A 13,961-nucleotide genomic window follows, 5' to 3' on the forward strand; every position below is an offset into this window, starting at 1 on the left:
CTAGGCACAGGGAGAAATTTGTTCTATTAAGTTACAAATGTAGGGAAATTTAATAATATGAGTTTTTTTAAGAAGAAAAGATGTGATTTTTAAGGATTTTTGTAAACTTAATTAACTTATTAACTTGAAAAGTTAAAGTAATCCAAAGGGAATTTAAACTTTCAGTAATTCAAAATGCTTTTAAATCATTTTTTGATTGGCAAATTGAAACATTTTAAAGTTTATGAACACTAAAAGTTTATTTCCTTTTTGGCCAAGCTAAAAGGTGGGAGAATTTTGGCCAGCAATTAGCCAAATAACATGAAAAATGTATAACAAAAATAATAAAATTTTGCATTTTTCCAACAAAGTAACTGCCTTAACAACCCGACTCACTATTATTGCTTTTAAACTTAAGATTTAAGACTTAAACTTAATAAATTAAGCAATAAGAAATATTAATTTCCATAAATAAAAAAAAACAATAAGATTGGAAACTTCCTTCCTTCCTTTCTTCCTTCCTCAAATTGATGGCCAAAATCAAATGGTTGCGGGCAAAGCGTTGTCCCCTTTGGGGATTTCCTTCTCCCGCTCTCTCAAGTAAAAGGACAACTTTAATGCATTTGGTTTGATTGCATTTTCGGCGACGCCATTATACCAAAAATATCCTTTTTGGCCAACACACAGAGACATAGCACAAGGATATGCCCAGGAGCCGTTGGCCGTTTTTGGGCTAACCAGCTTCATGTGTATTCATTAAAAATTTAAGTGCTTATTTACACTTTTGCTACGTTGCTACGTTGCTACATTGCTACGAGTACGTTGGGATGCAGTTTGGCGCGTGGGCGTGGCGTGGCATGGCATGGCATGGCATGGCATGATGTCCTGCAGCAAGGACAGCAAGTGCAGTGTGTGTCGGCCACTTCAGCCGCATGGAAAACCAAACCGCAACCAAGGACTCTCTCTCTCTCTCTCTCTATCAGCCCGTTCTACCCCTTCTTCATCCCCTACATCTGTTTTGACAGTTAATCATATTTTTGATGCCCGTTCCCGGTGCGGGAATGCCACATGGACATGACACCACCAACTGCCCAGTGTCCATACCCTCGACTGGGCTTGGGCAATTGCATTACTTTGTTGGCCACTCGTCGTTGACTGTTTGGGCTCTCGATTCCTTTGTGTCCGTCCGTGGGGCAAGTACTGGGAGAAGCGGGGGCTGTTAAAACTGAGGGCTCGAATGGGTTAAAAGGGGCCAGGAAGAATAACTGCAGCAGAGGGCTCTTGAAAAGGACTAACCACTGGACGAAAGGGTACTTCCATAGAGTAACCACAAGCCCAATCGATCGAACCAAATTGACCATCATTGGTTATTGGTTATTGAATTTGAATATAGTTTTTGGGCCCTTGGCTTTAATTGCAGGAAAAATGGGAATGCAATGGGAAATTGCAATTAGTGAAGGGTTTTCCCAACTGTTAATTTGGCCAGCCAATAAATTAGTTGATTTTTTAGATGTTTTTATGGTTTTTTTTTGGGTTTTATTTTGGGTCTTCTTCTGTTTAATTTATGATCAAAAAATTAAGCATTTAAAAGAAATGAAATCGATAAGATAAGTTTATATAATATTTAGTTGACTGTTTAGTAATTTAAAAGTTACTAACTTTCGTTGCCTTATAAGCCAGAAACGCCCTCTCTTTATGGCCATTCATCAACACCTTTCTGCAACCTAAGAAGGCGACTGTTTTATCCACCAAAACAGATTGTCTATATCTATATCATGATATTTATATATATATATATATCAAACTCTGCCCCTTCAGAAATAGCAGCTAAATTTATCAGTTTTCTGATAACTCGAAGCCAAAATGTTGCTTTGGCTTTCTGCCTTTTTGCTGGTTTTTTACGGTTTTTTTTTTTTACTGATTTTCCTACTGCCACTGCCTTTGGCTTTGCCTGCTAATTAATATTCAAAAACTTCTTAACAGTTTGCCGCTTTTGTTGTCGCTCGCCGGGGAATTGATGCGGCTGCCAAGAGAGTTTAATTAAACAAATATTTGGAATTTGATTTGCAGGCAGCGCAGCCATGGTCTTGGTCGTCGCCTTGCTGACTGGCCGACTGGCCGACTGGCTGACTGGCTACCAACGGAATTCCAATTTCCTGTCCCCAATTGCCGAATGCATTATGCAAGCCACTGAGTTAACCACTTGCCCAGCCACAGAGCCACTGAGCCGACTTCACAAAGGCCACTGTCACTGTCGTGCGGGCTTAAATCGAATGTAAATAGAAAAGGAACCAGGCTCTGGCCAGGGGAGCGAGCGGAGGGTGGGAGGGGGTGGTAAAGCCAATCAAAGGAATAGCCACCACCCACGGCAGGCACTTAATTGCCAGCTTAAGTCCGAGATGTGTATTTTTTGCATATATATAATATATATATTTTATATGCAGGATAAATCCATCCGAAAGTCAAAGGCAGAGATAATACTCTCTTTGTCAGCGTTTCGGCTTTTTATCATATCTTTAACTTGTATCTGTGAATGTTTGTATCTTGTATCTTGTATCTTTGTATTTCTTATTTCTGTATCTTTGCATCTTTGTATCACGTATCTTTGTATTTTTGTAACTTTGTATCTTTGTATGTTTGTATCTTTCATTTCTGAATCTTGTATCCTCGTATCTTTGTTCCTTTTTTACCTTTTTAATCGTTGTATCTTCGTATCTTGTATCTGCGTTTTTTGTATTTTGTATCTTTGTATCTTGTATCTTATTAACTTTGTATCTTTGTATCTTTGTATCTTCGTATTTTCGTATCTTTGTATCTTGAATCTTTGTATCATTGAACCTTTGTATCTTATATCTTTGTATCTTGTTTCTTGTCTCTTGTCTTGTCTTTCGTATCTTTGTATCTTGTATATCATTCACTTTGTATCTTAGTAACTTTGTATGTTTCTATCTTTGTATCTTTGTATCTTTGTATCTTTGTATCTTTGTATCTTTGTATCTTTGTATCTTTCTATCTTTCTATCTTTGTATCTTGTATCTTGTATCTTGTATCTTATATCTTATATCTTCTTATCTTTTTTATCTTGTGCTTTGTCTTTCGTATTTTTGTATCTTGTATCTTCGTATCTTCCTATCTTTGTATCTTCGTATCATTGAACCTTTGTATCTTTGTATCTTTGTATCTTCGTATCATTGAACCTTTGTATCTTTGTATCTTGTATCTTTGTATCTTATATCTTCTTATCTTTTTATCTTGTGCTTTGTCTTTCGTATTTTTGTATCTTGTATCTTCGTATCTTCCTATCTTTGTATCTTCGTATCTACTATCTCTTATCGGCCACATATCTAGCAGATCATGAGCCGTCATAAACATCTTTAAAGGCCTGTTGACTGTCATTTCTCTAAAAGCAGTAATCAGAGTGAGAATGAGATGTATAAATGATATATTAGATACATTATCTCATTATCTCTCAACAACGATGCTTAGTAATCGTACTACAAAGATATATATCTGTTAATTTACAGCTATAAATTGCTAAATAAATAACCTCGACATTGATCTGATGATCGGAAATTCGTGTAAGCAAATCTCTGATTGATTTGTAAATAAAATGAACCGCTTTATGGCAGACACAGCAATAAGTTTTTTTGAGCTTCCTCAGACAATGTAACGACTGTGTAGGGCAACTACAAAGTTTAGGGCTTAAAGAACCAGGAAAGGAAAGAGCTAGACTTTTCCGTTAAGTGTACTTGAGTGGGGAGGTGCGGATATGTAATGAGTGCATTCGTTGAAGAAGTTCAAGGCGATTTCCCTGGCAGTTCATATATATATAGCTAAGAATCGTGTCTGGGGGCGATTCTTATCTTATCGCGCTGCCTGCCTGCCCAACTGCCGGAATAACCGAGCTCTATATTTATATTAAACAATTTTTTGTGCTATATTTCACAGGCCAAAAACCGGGAGAAGTGGGTGTCTTTTTGAGTATGACCTCATAGATTACGAACGCGGGTCCTTGGCCACTTGAAAGCGGCAAAGTGATCTTGAGTCGATCCCTATCTATTAGCTAAGAGATCTCTCAATCGCCTTCTCTCTCTCTCTCTGAGTTTCTCTTCTATTCCCTTGCTTACCACCTGGGCCTTATCAGGTGAACGATAAGCTGGCTGGTTTTTTGCATTCTCCAAAGAAAAGAAGAAGCAACGCTTCTGCCTCTGTCAGCTGTTTGCTATTTGCCGCTGGCGATCGACGGCAGCGGCGGCGAGACAATCGACAATCCCCAACGTTGCCAGCGAGAAATTCAAATCAGTTCCCAGCGCCGCGTCAACGGAATTCGTTGAACCGAACCGCTTCGCCGCCGCTCCGCTCCGCCTTTTGTTTCGCATTCAAATAAAGTCAAATCAGAATCAGAATCGGAATCAACTCAAATCGAATCAAATTGTAACCCATCGAATCCTAATCAAATCGAAATATTAACGAGAGACGAAAAAATAGGGGAAAACCCAAAGAAAATGCTCAACTACAGCCTAGACTTAATGTGATTTTCTTCTTTTTTTTCTTTGACATTTTTCACACAACCATAAATATGTTTTTCCCGCGTTCAAGGAATGTTTGTGGATTGATTTTTGGTAGGTGAAATGAAAGTGAAAAGTTAAATAAGTTAAAGTTCCATGTCTGTGGGAAAACCCGCAGTTTAACCCGAAAAAAAATGGAAACTTGGAAGTAATTATTAAGAGCAGTCCAAGGGTCAGCCAGCAATTTGCCAAATGAAATATTTGTTTTACATCTTTTGGTTTGGTGGGTCCAAAATGGTTTCCCAAAAAAAAAGAAAACGAGGAAAAAGGATTGAGTTTGGCAAAGGAAAACCAGTTTACCCACAGATTTGGTTTTTGGATTTCAGCCTAAAAGTCAAGGGTTTTTGGTGAAGGGAAAAGGTGAAGTCAGAATGAGTCCTGGTTGGCTTTTTGTATGTAACTTGCAGCTCAGCTTGGCCTGAAATAAGGAAAAGTTCTTCTTTAACACTTTCAATGCCCTTTTTTGGTAGAAATTTTCTTGGGTTTTCTTTTTAAATATTATGATTTTAGCAATATTTCAGATTACTTTTAGGTTTCTAACATAATTTTTAATGATTTTCAAACTTAATTGTTGGCATTGAAGGCTGATAATTATTGCTATACAGCTGCTGTTAGGTTTTCTTCCCATTATTTATGACAAACATCTTGCCATTACTTAATATTTTCAAAGCCTTAAACATAAAAACTAACTACCAACCGCGTTGACAATGTCCGAAATGGCCTAATAAATTATTAAAATTACTAAAATTAATAAAAATTACAACCCTAAGTTAGGGCAAGGCGGCCTTTCTTTTTCTTAGACTCTCTCAAGTTTTTCTTTCTACTTTAATTTATATTATTTATTTTTTTTTTTTCACCAGCATTTTCTATTTTTAGACAGACTTTTTAGCGGCTTCTTAATGAACGGCCAAATCGGTTTGCTTTTGGGGGAATGCTTTTTATGATTAACTTAGCAACTTTGTGTCCGCTTGGCGCGAGTGTGCGTTTCGCTCGAGTGCCGCCCACGGGTCGTATACGCTATGTTGTTGATTGGGCGCCAATTGTCTTGTTTTTGTTTTTTGTTTTGAAATTTCATAGCTGCACTTTGGCTGCTGCTTTGGGTTGGCGTGGCTTGGCTTGCTTTCCGATAAGATTGCCCCGAAATCGAAGGCCGTCAGAAATCGCAAATCAGCTGGCAAATATCAAAAGTCAGAAATCAAAAAAAAAAAAAAAAAAAAATATCAAAAAATCACAAAACAGAAATCAGAAATCAGCGCGGCCATGTCGCGTGACTTGGCCGTTTGGTGATAATCAAAAAATCAGAAAATATCGCAGCCAGAAAGGAAATTAAAAAGCATTTAAAACAAATTTTTATAAGCAGTCATAAAAAAGCAAAGATTTATGGGCTGAAAATGTGGAATCTAAAGAGGTTTCTAAGAGGTTTTCATAATTTTTAGGAAGAAATTAAATTTATTTTATATTAAAAATAATATTTTAGGCAAAAGAAAAGCCTTAAAAACAGATCAGTCATGGAGAGGCTTAAAAAAAGATATGTTAGGTAGAAAAACTGATATGCTGGAAAGAAGGAAAAGCTAAGAAGGGAAAGCAAAGAAGGTAAGCAAGGAAGGGAAAGCAAAGAAGGAAAAACGAAGAAGGGAAAGCAAAGAAGGGAAAGCAAAGAAGGAAAAGGAAAGAAGGGAAAGCAAAGAAAGAAAAGGAAAGAAGGAAAAGCAAAGAAGGAAAAGGAATGCAAGGAAAGGCAGGGCAAGCCATTGACCCATTGAAGGCGAAAAGTCAAAGATTTAAGGCCCAGCCATCATGACCTTTGACTCCCACCAGCCACAGCGTCTCCCTTTAAGCCAGGGAAGAACTTAATTCTAAGCTTATCCCTCCACTCCTCTTCTAATTACTAATTCAAATTTAATAATAAAATTAAAATTGTATTTCTTAACTTTACTTACAGTCACGCCGTCAGTCGGTGAGCTCCAGGGCTATGCCGCCGGGCGTTCTGGTCAACGATAGCCGGGCAAACTCCACCGATGACATCCAGATCGCCTTGGCCCCCCACATTCAGACCTACCTGAGCCAGACCGGTCGGCGGCACTCCTGCTGCAGCGTCATGTTGCCGGTGGCCTTTGAGCGGGCAGCGGCCAAGTCCTGGCTAGATCCCAAGTTCGATTCACCAGTCCTGGAGGAGCAATATCAGGCCAGCGTCTTTCCACATGTCCGAATGCGGTACAGGTGAGTTGGGGAAAGGGTTTTAAAGGGTTTTAAAGGGTTAAACTTGAAAAAGAGAGTTAAGAAATGTTTTATTTTTGAGAATAAAAGGGTTTCAGTTTGTAAATTCCAAGCATTGTTAACTGCAATATAGAGTTTTTTAATTTAATTTAATAATTTGCAATGGAAATGAAAGGGCAGTGAAGGGGGGGAGTGCAGGGAAGTAAAGAGGGGGTGGTGCCACTGGGTGGCCCCGTCCATCATCCTTGCCTCCTCCACTCAGCTATGCAAATCGAGCTGTCAGCCAGCGCAATCAAAAGAACAAATAGGCCAGCTACGGCAAGGGATTTCCCAACTCTTTTGAGGTTTTTCCAACCAATTTGTTAACATTTTTTATAGAAAGAGTTTAAATATATTTTATGTAGAAGGAAATTTCAGGATTTAGTGGGAAAATGTAAGCGGAAAATGGATAACTTTTGGGCCAATTAGGCAAGGGAATTTAAAGGAGAGGAAAAGGAAGGGATTTAAGGGAAAGGGAAGGAATTTCTTACTAATTGGAAGGAAAATTCTATAATTTTAGTGAATTTCCAATTCCTAGATATTTCTAATCGATGTTTTCCTTTAAGACTCAAGTTCGCTGACACCTGGCGGAGATTCTATTTAGCCTACAAACCTCGCTTCGTAGGACTCCTTCAACCTACCACCTGGTTAGAGCCTTTACTCTGCTAGCCCTTTTTGCAGTTCTATAGTTAGAAGGGGGTGGGGAAGAGGGTGGTGAGTTGTAGGAACACCCTTGCACGTGCATGCAATCATCAACGCGGCGCCAAAGAGCAGAGGGTTTCTGTCGGGGATCACGGGGTCATCGGGAGGTGGCTGTGGAGGTAAGTGAGGGCAAATTAGTTGGGGAACTGCGAAGGATGGTGAAATTGCCGCCATAAATGCTCGGTTGGCGTGTGCCCGCCCAATAGGAGGAGGGTAGGAGGAGGAGATTCGCTGAAAGCAGAGTTAAGGCACTCGGGGTTCGGGGTTAGGGGTCGCTGCTGCAGGTCAATGCCATTTCAGGCCATTTGGCGGCCAATTGCAGCAGTTTCGCGTGCGGCACCAGAAAGAGGCAGCCAACCAATCGATTGGGGGTTGCCAGTAAAGACAACTTCGGAACCAACCTTGCTAAGCCAGAACTAGGCTGGTTTTGAGGTGAAAATTGTCCTGTTTTTTTTTTGATAATTATTTAAGGACTTTTCCAAATCCAACTCCTGCTAAGTTCCTGAAGAAAACCAAGTCCGAAAAATGCATTTTCCAAGATGGAAAACCCAGCCCAGCCCTGCATTTGACACATCTTCTTTGGGGGGGGAGGGAAACTTTTTGGTGGACATGCAAGACCAAGCGGGAAACCCAGAAGGTTACCAACCAAAGTTTTCCAAATGGGGCAACAATGGGGCGACAGGTCCTGGCGTTTGGACAATGCCCGGAGCTTAGTTAGTGGGCAGGTTGTCGTCATCTGGAGGCGGCCCCCCTTAGTTGCATTACCCGTTTAGTTCCGGCCTGACCTCTGCTTCCTCGAGCGGAACAAAATGTGTAATGAATGCAGTGCCAGTTGCAGTGGCGGCAGCAGCAGCAGTGGCAGTGGCAAAAGTTCCCATGGTGACAGGTTGTGGAAAGTAAGCAGCAAGTAAGCCGCTTTCTCCTCTTACCGCTCCAGTTCCCTGCAGTTAGCGTTAATTAGGATGAATGGCTGTGGCCTGCAGTGAAAGTTAAATGGGATGAACGAAAATTTTCTTGCGGTGGGAATGGAGATGGGGATGAGGATGAGGCTGAAGTGGCTGTTGCCATAGAAGAAACCCAGGGAGGTCAAGTCCTTGACTGCCGGCAGACTTCGCTGGCCCATTGTCCTGCACTTAACCCAGTACTCTTAATCTTGCCAAGCTTTCATTCCCCTTGGACTTCTAACTGGGCTTCAGTCTGGTCTTTAATAAAGGAAACCTAATTGGGTTAGTAGGTGTAAGGCGTTGACATTGTTTAAAGCGCAAAAACTAAGCCTGAAACCTTGTTCAGTCAGTCTTTAAGTTCTCTTTTCTAAGATAAATCATCATAGCTTAAATTCCTTAAGTTATCTTATTATACCAAAAGTATCTGCGACTCCTAAAGACAATCTTTTCTAATCCTTTCCAGGTTCACCCTCTCGTACATTCTGCTCTGCTCGCTGGTGTGGTGCCTGTACTTCGTTGTGGATGGCGGATCGGAGGACTTCTGGCGACCCATCTCCAGTTCCTTTTCCATGCTCTCACTAGTCACGATCATGGCCATGTGCTTTACGCACTGGGACCTGTACAGGGAGCACCGAACAGTGACATCGGCAGTGACAGCGTTGATGCTCTGCGGCGCCTCCTTGGCCTTCCTAACGTACACGGGTCGAGCGTTCAGTCCGTTGGGGCACTTTGCCATCTGCCTGGAGATTGTCCTACTGATATACACAGCCCTACCCATGCCCCTGTGGCTGGGGGCCAGCACTGCTATCAGTTACTCGATTGCCTTCGAGATGGTCTCGCACATGGTGATCGGATGCAGTGCCATTCATGGTGGAGCCATGCACAGTGTTGGAGGTGGTGGGAGTGGGGATGGAGTATCTGGGATAGAGACCAATGGTGATCCCAGCAATAAGATACTGATCCTGAGGATAATGGCCCACCTGAGTGTCCATTTGGTTGGGGTGCATGTGCTGATCATGAATCTGGTAAGGATGCGCGGGACCTTCATGAAGGTGGGCCAGAATCTGCTTGTACGCCGCCAACTGGAGATGGAGAAGCAGCTGAAGGAGAAGATGATACACTCGGTGATGCCACCGAAAGTGGCGGATATGCTGCTAAATGAAGGTGGTACCTCTGGTCTCGATTCCGGTGGATTGCCACCCGAATCACATTATATGCGACCCAGAGCCTCCAACGATGTGAAGTCCCTGTTCCGGCCATTTCACATGCACAGCATGGAGAATGTGAGCATCCTGTTTGCCGACATCGTTGGCTTCACCCGTATGTCCTCCACAAAGACGGCCGAACAGCTGGTGGAGATCCTCAACGATCTCTTCGAGCGTTTCGATGATCTCTGCTCGCTGAGTGGCTGCGAGAAGATCTCCACACTGGGGGATTGCTATTACTGTGTGTCCGGCTGTCCAGAGCCCAGGGCAGATCATGCCATTTGCTGTGTGGAAATGGGTCTGGGCATGATCGATGCCATGCGCTGCTTCGATGCCCAAAGGCACGAGGGCGTCAAGATGCGAGTGGGCGTCCACACGGGGACGGTACTCTGCGGCATCGTGGGCACGCGTCGGGTCAAGTTCGATGTGTGGAGCAACGATGTCAGTCTGGCTAACAAGTAAGTGGGATTAGGATCTTAAACTCTGTTAAGTTCTTAAAGTAACCCCCCTCCCCTTTCTAGAATGGAATCCTCGGGCAAACCGGAGCAGGTGCACATCTCGCAGGAGACTTCCAGCTTTCTGGGCGATGCCTACTACTTGGAGGAGGGCGAGGAGGTGTTCGGTGAGTACTCCTTGAACTTAAAAGTCAAGATCCCATTAGCTAACTCTGTTTCTTCCCCACCAAACCATAGGTCATCGGACTTACTTCGTGGTCGGACGTCGTCGTGACTTCACCCGCACCAACAGCCTAAGTCCCAGCATGCCGGCGAATGCTGCTGGCAGTTCCCTGCTCCTGCCCGGCGCCCATGGCACTTCACTCTCGCAGAGTGCCACCAATGTGTCGGCAGTCCAACCGAATGTACCGCCAGCCTCGCCGGTTGGTCAACTGTCCAGCTCGCTGAATCCCTCGCCGGTACTCTCGATGCGACCGCGTCTCACCTCGCTGAGCATGAAGCTGCGCAAGAAGTCGCAGAGTCGGGAACGGGATGTGGAACGTGGCATCATCCATCCGGCGGCGGCGGGCGTTCCACCAGTGATTGTAGTGCGAGAGCGGCCAAAGATCATCATCACCACCAAATCCCTGCCAGGCAGTCTGGATTCTGATGAACAACCGGCTGTTAGTCCACCGCTGCCACCCGTAAATCCTCCAGCTACCGAAACGCGTTCCAAGATCAAGCTAAAAGTCTGGAAGGTGCCCAGATTTCTCAGGCGATTCGAGGATTTGGCCAGCAGGAACAGCGGCGGTAGCAGCAGCTCAACCACCGCCCACCAGGAGAAGGAAAGGGAACGGGAGAAGGAGAAGGAGGAGCTGCATCAGCAGAATCAACTGAATCCCGAAGAGACCCTGGCCTTCATGGACAACCAAATGCAGAATGGCAACGGCTGTGGCTATCAGCAGCTGCCCGTTCTGGTGGAGTCCAACCATCGCACCCAGACATTGGACATACCACCAGCTCGACCAGTTCTCCATCATGCAGCCACATCCACGGCGTTGGCCAGCAGCGTGCTGCGATCGCCGGAGGCGGGTGTCAGTGGTGGTTGCTGTTCCCCTGGCCAGTACTCCATGTACGATGACATCATCGATGTGCGATCCTATATCAGTCAGTCGAGGAGCGATATATCCCCCTTTGGCCGATCGGGAAGCTATCGTTCGCAGTGTGGGAGACAGTCAACGGGAGGAGGTAACGGAGCAGCCGGAGGAGGAGCTGGTACCTCCCAGGCAGCACCCGCAGTAGAGCAATCGCCACTTCCCCGGCCACGAGCCTCAACATTGGCCACCGGCAGACCCACACCGAATAGCCTGGAACCGGGCACTTCATCCACTAGTCCCTGCTGTTTGCCAGCACCCGGAAACTCTGGTGGTGGCATTTTCCCCCCACAACACTCCCGCCAGTCAAGCATATGCCCATCGGCCACATCTCGCAAGGATTCCGGGATCAAGAGCAACTCACGAAGATCCTCCATCCAGCAACAGATCTATGCCCTCAACCAGTCGGCGATAAGTCAGCATAGAGTTTCGGGATATTTCACCAGCTCCACGTCCAGTATCTCAAATTTGGGAGAAGTCCAAGGATTGGGGCTACCACTGGCCGTACAACCACCGCCGCCACTCTTGATGCCCGCCTGCTCCTCACAAATGGCCGATCCTCTGGCCGCCTGTCTGCAGCAGCTGCGGAAGCAATCGGATCTCCAGCTTATCCGCTGCGTTCGGGATAATGCCAGATCGCAGAGGAGCTATCTGGTGAAGCCACCATTGAGAAAATTCAGTTTATACTTCCAGTCGCGGCAGTTGGAAAGAGATTTCCGGTCCAAGGCCCATCGATTTGGGGCTGAGAATGAAACAGAAGGACCACCGACATTGGCCACGCCGCGCTATAATACCTATATAGATATATTCGTGGGCATAGCGGTGTATCTGTGCATCTCGGTGTCACTGTTCCTGATGACCCAGAACACGGTGACGCCAAGCTTTCGCCTGTGGGTTACCCTCTTCTCCTGCTTCACTGGCATCCAAGTCTTTGCCCTCTTCCTGTTCACCCGTCAGATGTGTCGCCGTCAGAGCGGCAGCAACAACGTTAGCAATCGTTTCAGATCCAAGTCGACGACCAGTGAGGATTTGGAACGAGAAGACCGAGAACGAACACCATCGGCCAGAGGACCACACTTTGAGTCATGTGCCGATCGAATCTTTGAGGCCATATCCAGTTGGTATCCCTGGCATATATGCCTGGCCGTTCTGATGGCTATGCCCGTGCTGCTGATTATAGCCAACTTCCTGCTGTTGGATTTGGAGCAACTGGAGGCCTTTGAGTATCACTATGGCTTCCTGATCTTCGTGTGCATCGTTCACTTCTGTAATTTCACCCAACTTAATTGCTGGGTAAGAAATGTTTTGGCCTTCCTGGCAGCCCTCTGCTTCATCGGCATCGCAGTGTCCCAGTTGATGGTGTACAGTCATAATCGAAGTGATCAGCAGGATCAGGAGGCATCGAATTTTATACAGGAGATCAAATGGTTCCAGGACTATCATGTGGAAATCTATCTGGATCTGCTGCTTATCCTGGTCTTGGTTTGGTTCCTCAATCGAGAATTTGAGATTGGCTATCGGTTGACCTTCTATGGCAATGCTGTGGCCAATCAGGATAAGGTCAGGGTGCAGAACATGAAGAACCAAGCGGACATGCTGCTCCATAACATTATACCCAAGCATGTGGCTGAGCATCTGAAGAATACGGCCAAGTATTCGGAGAATCATCATAATATAGCCATTATCTTTGCCTCCATTGTCAACTTCAATGAGATGTACGACGAAAGCTATCTGGGTGGCAAGGAGTTCCTGCGCGTCCTCAACGAGCTGATCGGTGACTTTGATGAGCTGCTGTCGCGACCCGAGTTCCGATCTGTGGAGAAGATCAAGACGATTGGTTCGACATTTATGGCGGCTAGTGGATTGGATCCATCGCATCGGGGCACTGGGGATGAGCATATACACACCCTGATGGAGTTCTCGATTGCCATGCAAGAGGTGGTGGATGCATTTAATAAGGATCTGCTGGAATTCAATCTCATCCTGAGGATTGGCATGAATATTGGCGATGTGACAGCGGGTGTGATTGGTACGAGTAAGCTGTACTATGATATCTGGGGCGATGCTGTTAATGTGGCCTCCAGAATGGACTCCACTGGCCTGCCCAATCGGATTCAAGTGGGCAAAGATTGTCTGCCCTTCCTAACCAATCGCTATGAGTTCGAGCCACGTGGCAGTGTCTATGTGAAGGGCAAGGATCATATGGAAGTGTTTCTGTATACGGGTCGCAGGGAGAAGCCATTGGACACGCCAGATGAGGATGCTGATAAGCTGGGGCAATTGGAAACCAAAAATCAAGAGTATGTGGAACAGGATGAAGATGATGATGGTGAGGAGGAGGAAGAGGAGGAGGAGGATGAGGATGAGGACGAGGATGACTTGCACTCCAGTGAGACCACAACGCTCTTCAAGTCACAGGAATCGCTGCAGGCGAACGGTGGCAGCCACTTGACACCCATTGCCACCATTAGCTTGACTGCTGGCAACAACCATAACAACAACAACATAGGCAGCAGTAACAGCAGCAGCAGCACAACAGCAGCAACAACAACAACGACGACGACGGCAGCAACAACAAACAACAACTCAATGCCAGTGGAAACTTAGGAAAATTGCCACAGGAGTGGCAAGTTGAGAGGGGGGATGGGGGTTACGGAAGAGGGAGAGTGAAGCACTTGAAAAATGGTTTCAAAATTGCATTTAATGACTCTAACAGTTA

The 13,961-nt window shown here is 44.8% G+C and overlaps 1 protein-coding gene across 1 annotated transcript in view; it reads left to right on the forward strand.

Moving 5' to 3' along the window:
• The window catches only part of LOC108110026 (adenylate cyclase type 9), a 61,388-nt gene extending 47,427 nt beyond the window's left edge, over positions 1 to 13,961 (forward strand). The window contains exons 5-8 of the mRNA XM_017218870.2: positions 6,490 to 6,767; positions 8,913 to 10,112; positions 10,176 to 10,276; positions 10,347 to 13,961. Coding sequence (XP_017074359.2) covers positions 6,490 to 6,767; positions 8,913 to 10,112; positions 10,176 to 10,276; positions 10,347 to 13,849 — 5,082 coding nt within the window. The 3' untranslated portion in view covers positions 13,850 to 13,961. The remainder of the gene's footprint in view (positions 1 to 6,489; positions 6,768 to 8,912; positions 10,113 to 10,175; positions 10,277 to 10,346) is intronic.

Source organism: Drosophila eugracilis, unplaced genomic scaffold (genome assembly GCF_018153835.1).
Source record: "Drosophila eugracilis isolate 14026-0451.02 unplaced genomic scaffold, ASM1815383v1 contig_1858, whole genome shotgun sequence".
Lineage (NCBI taxonomy): Eukaryota > Metazoa > Arthropoda > Insecta > Diptera > Drosophilidae > Drosophila > Drosophila eugracilis.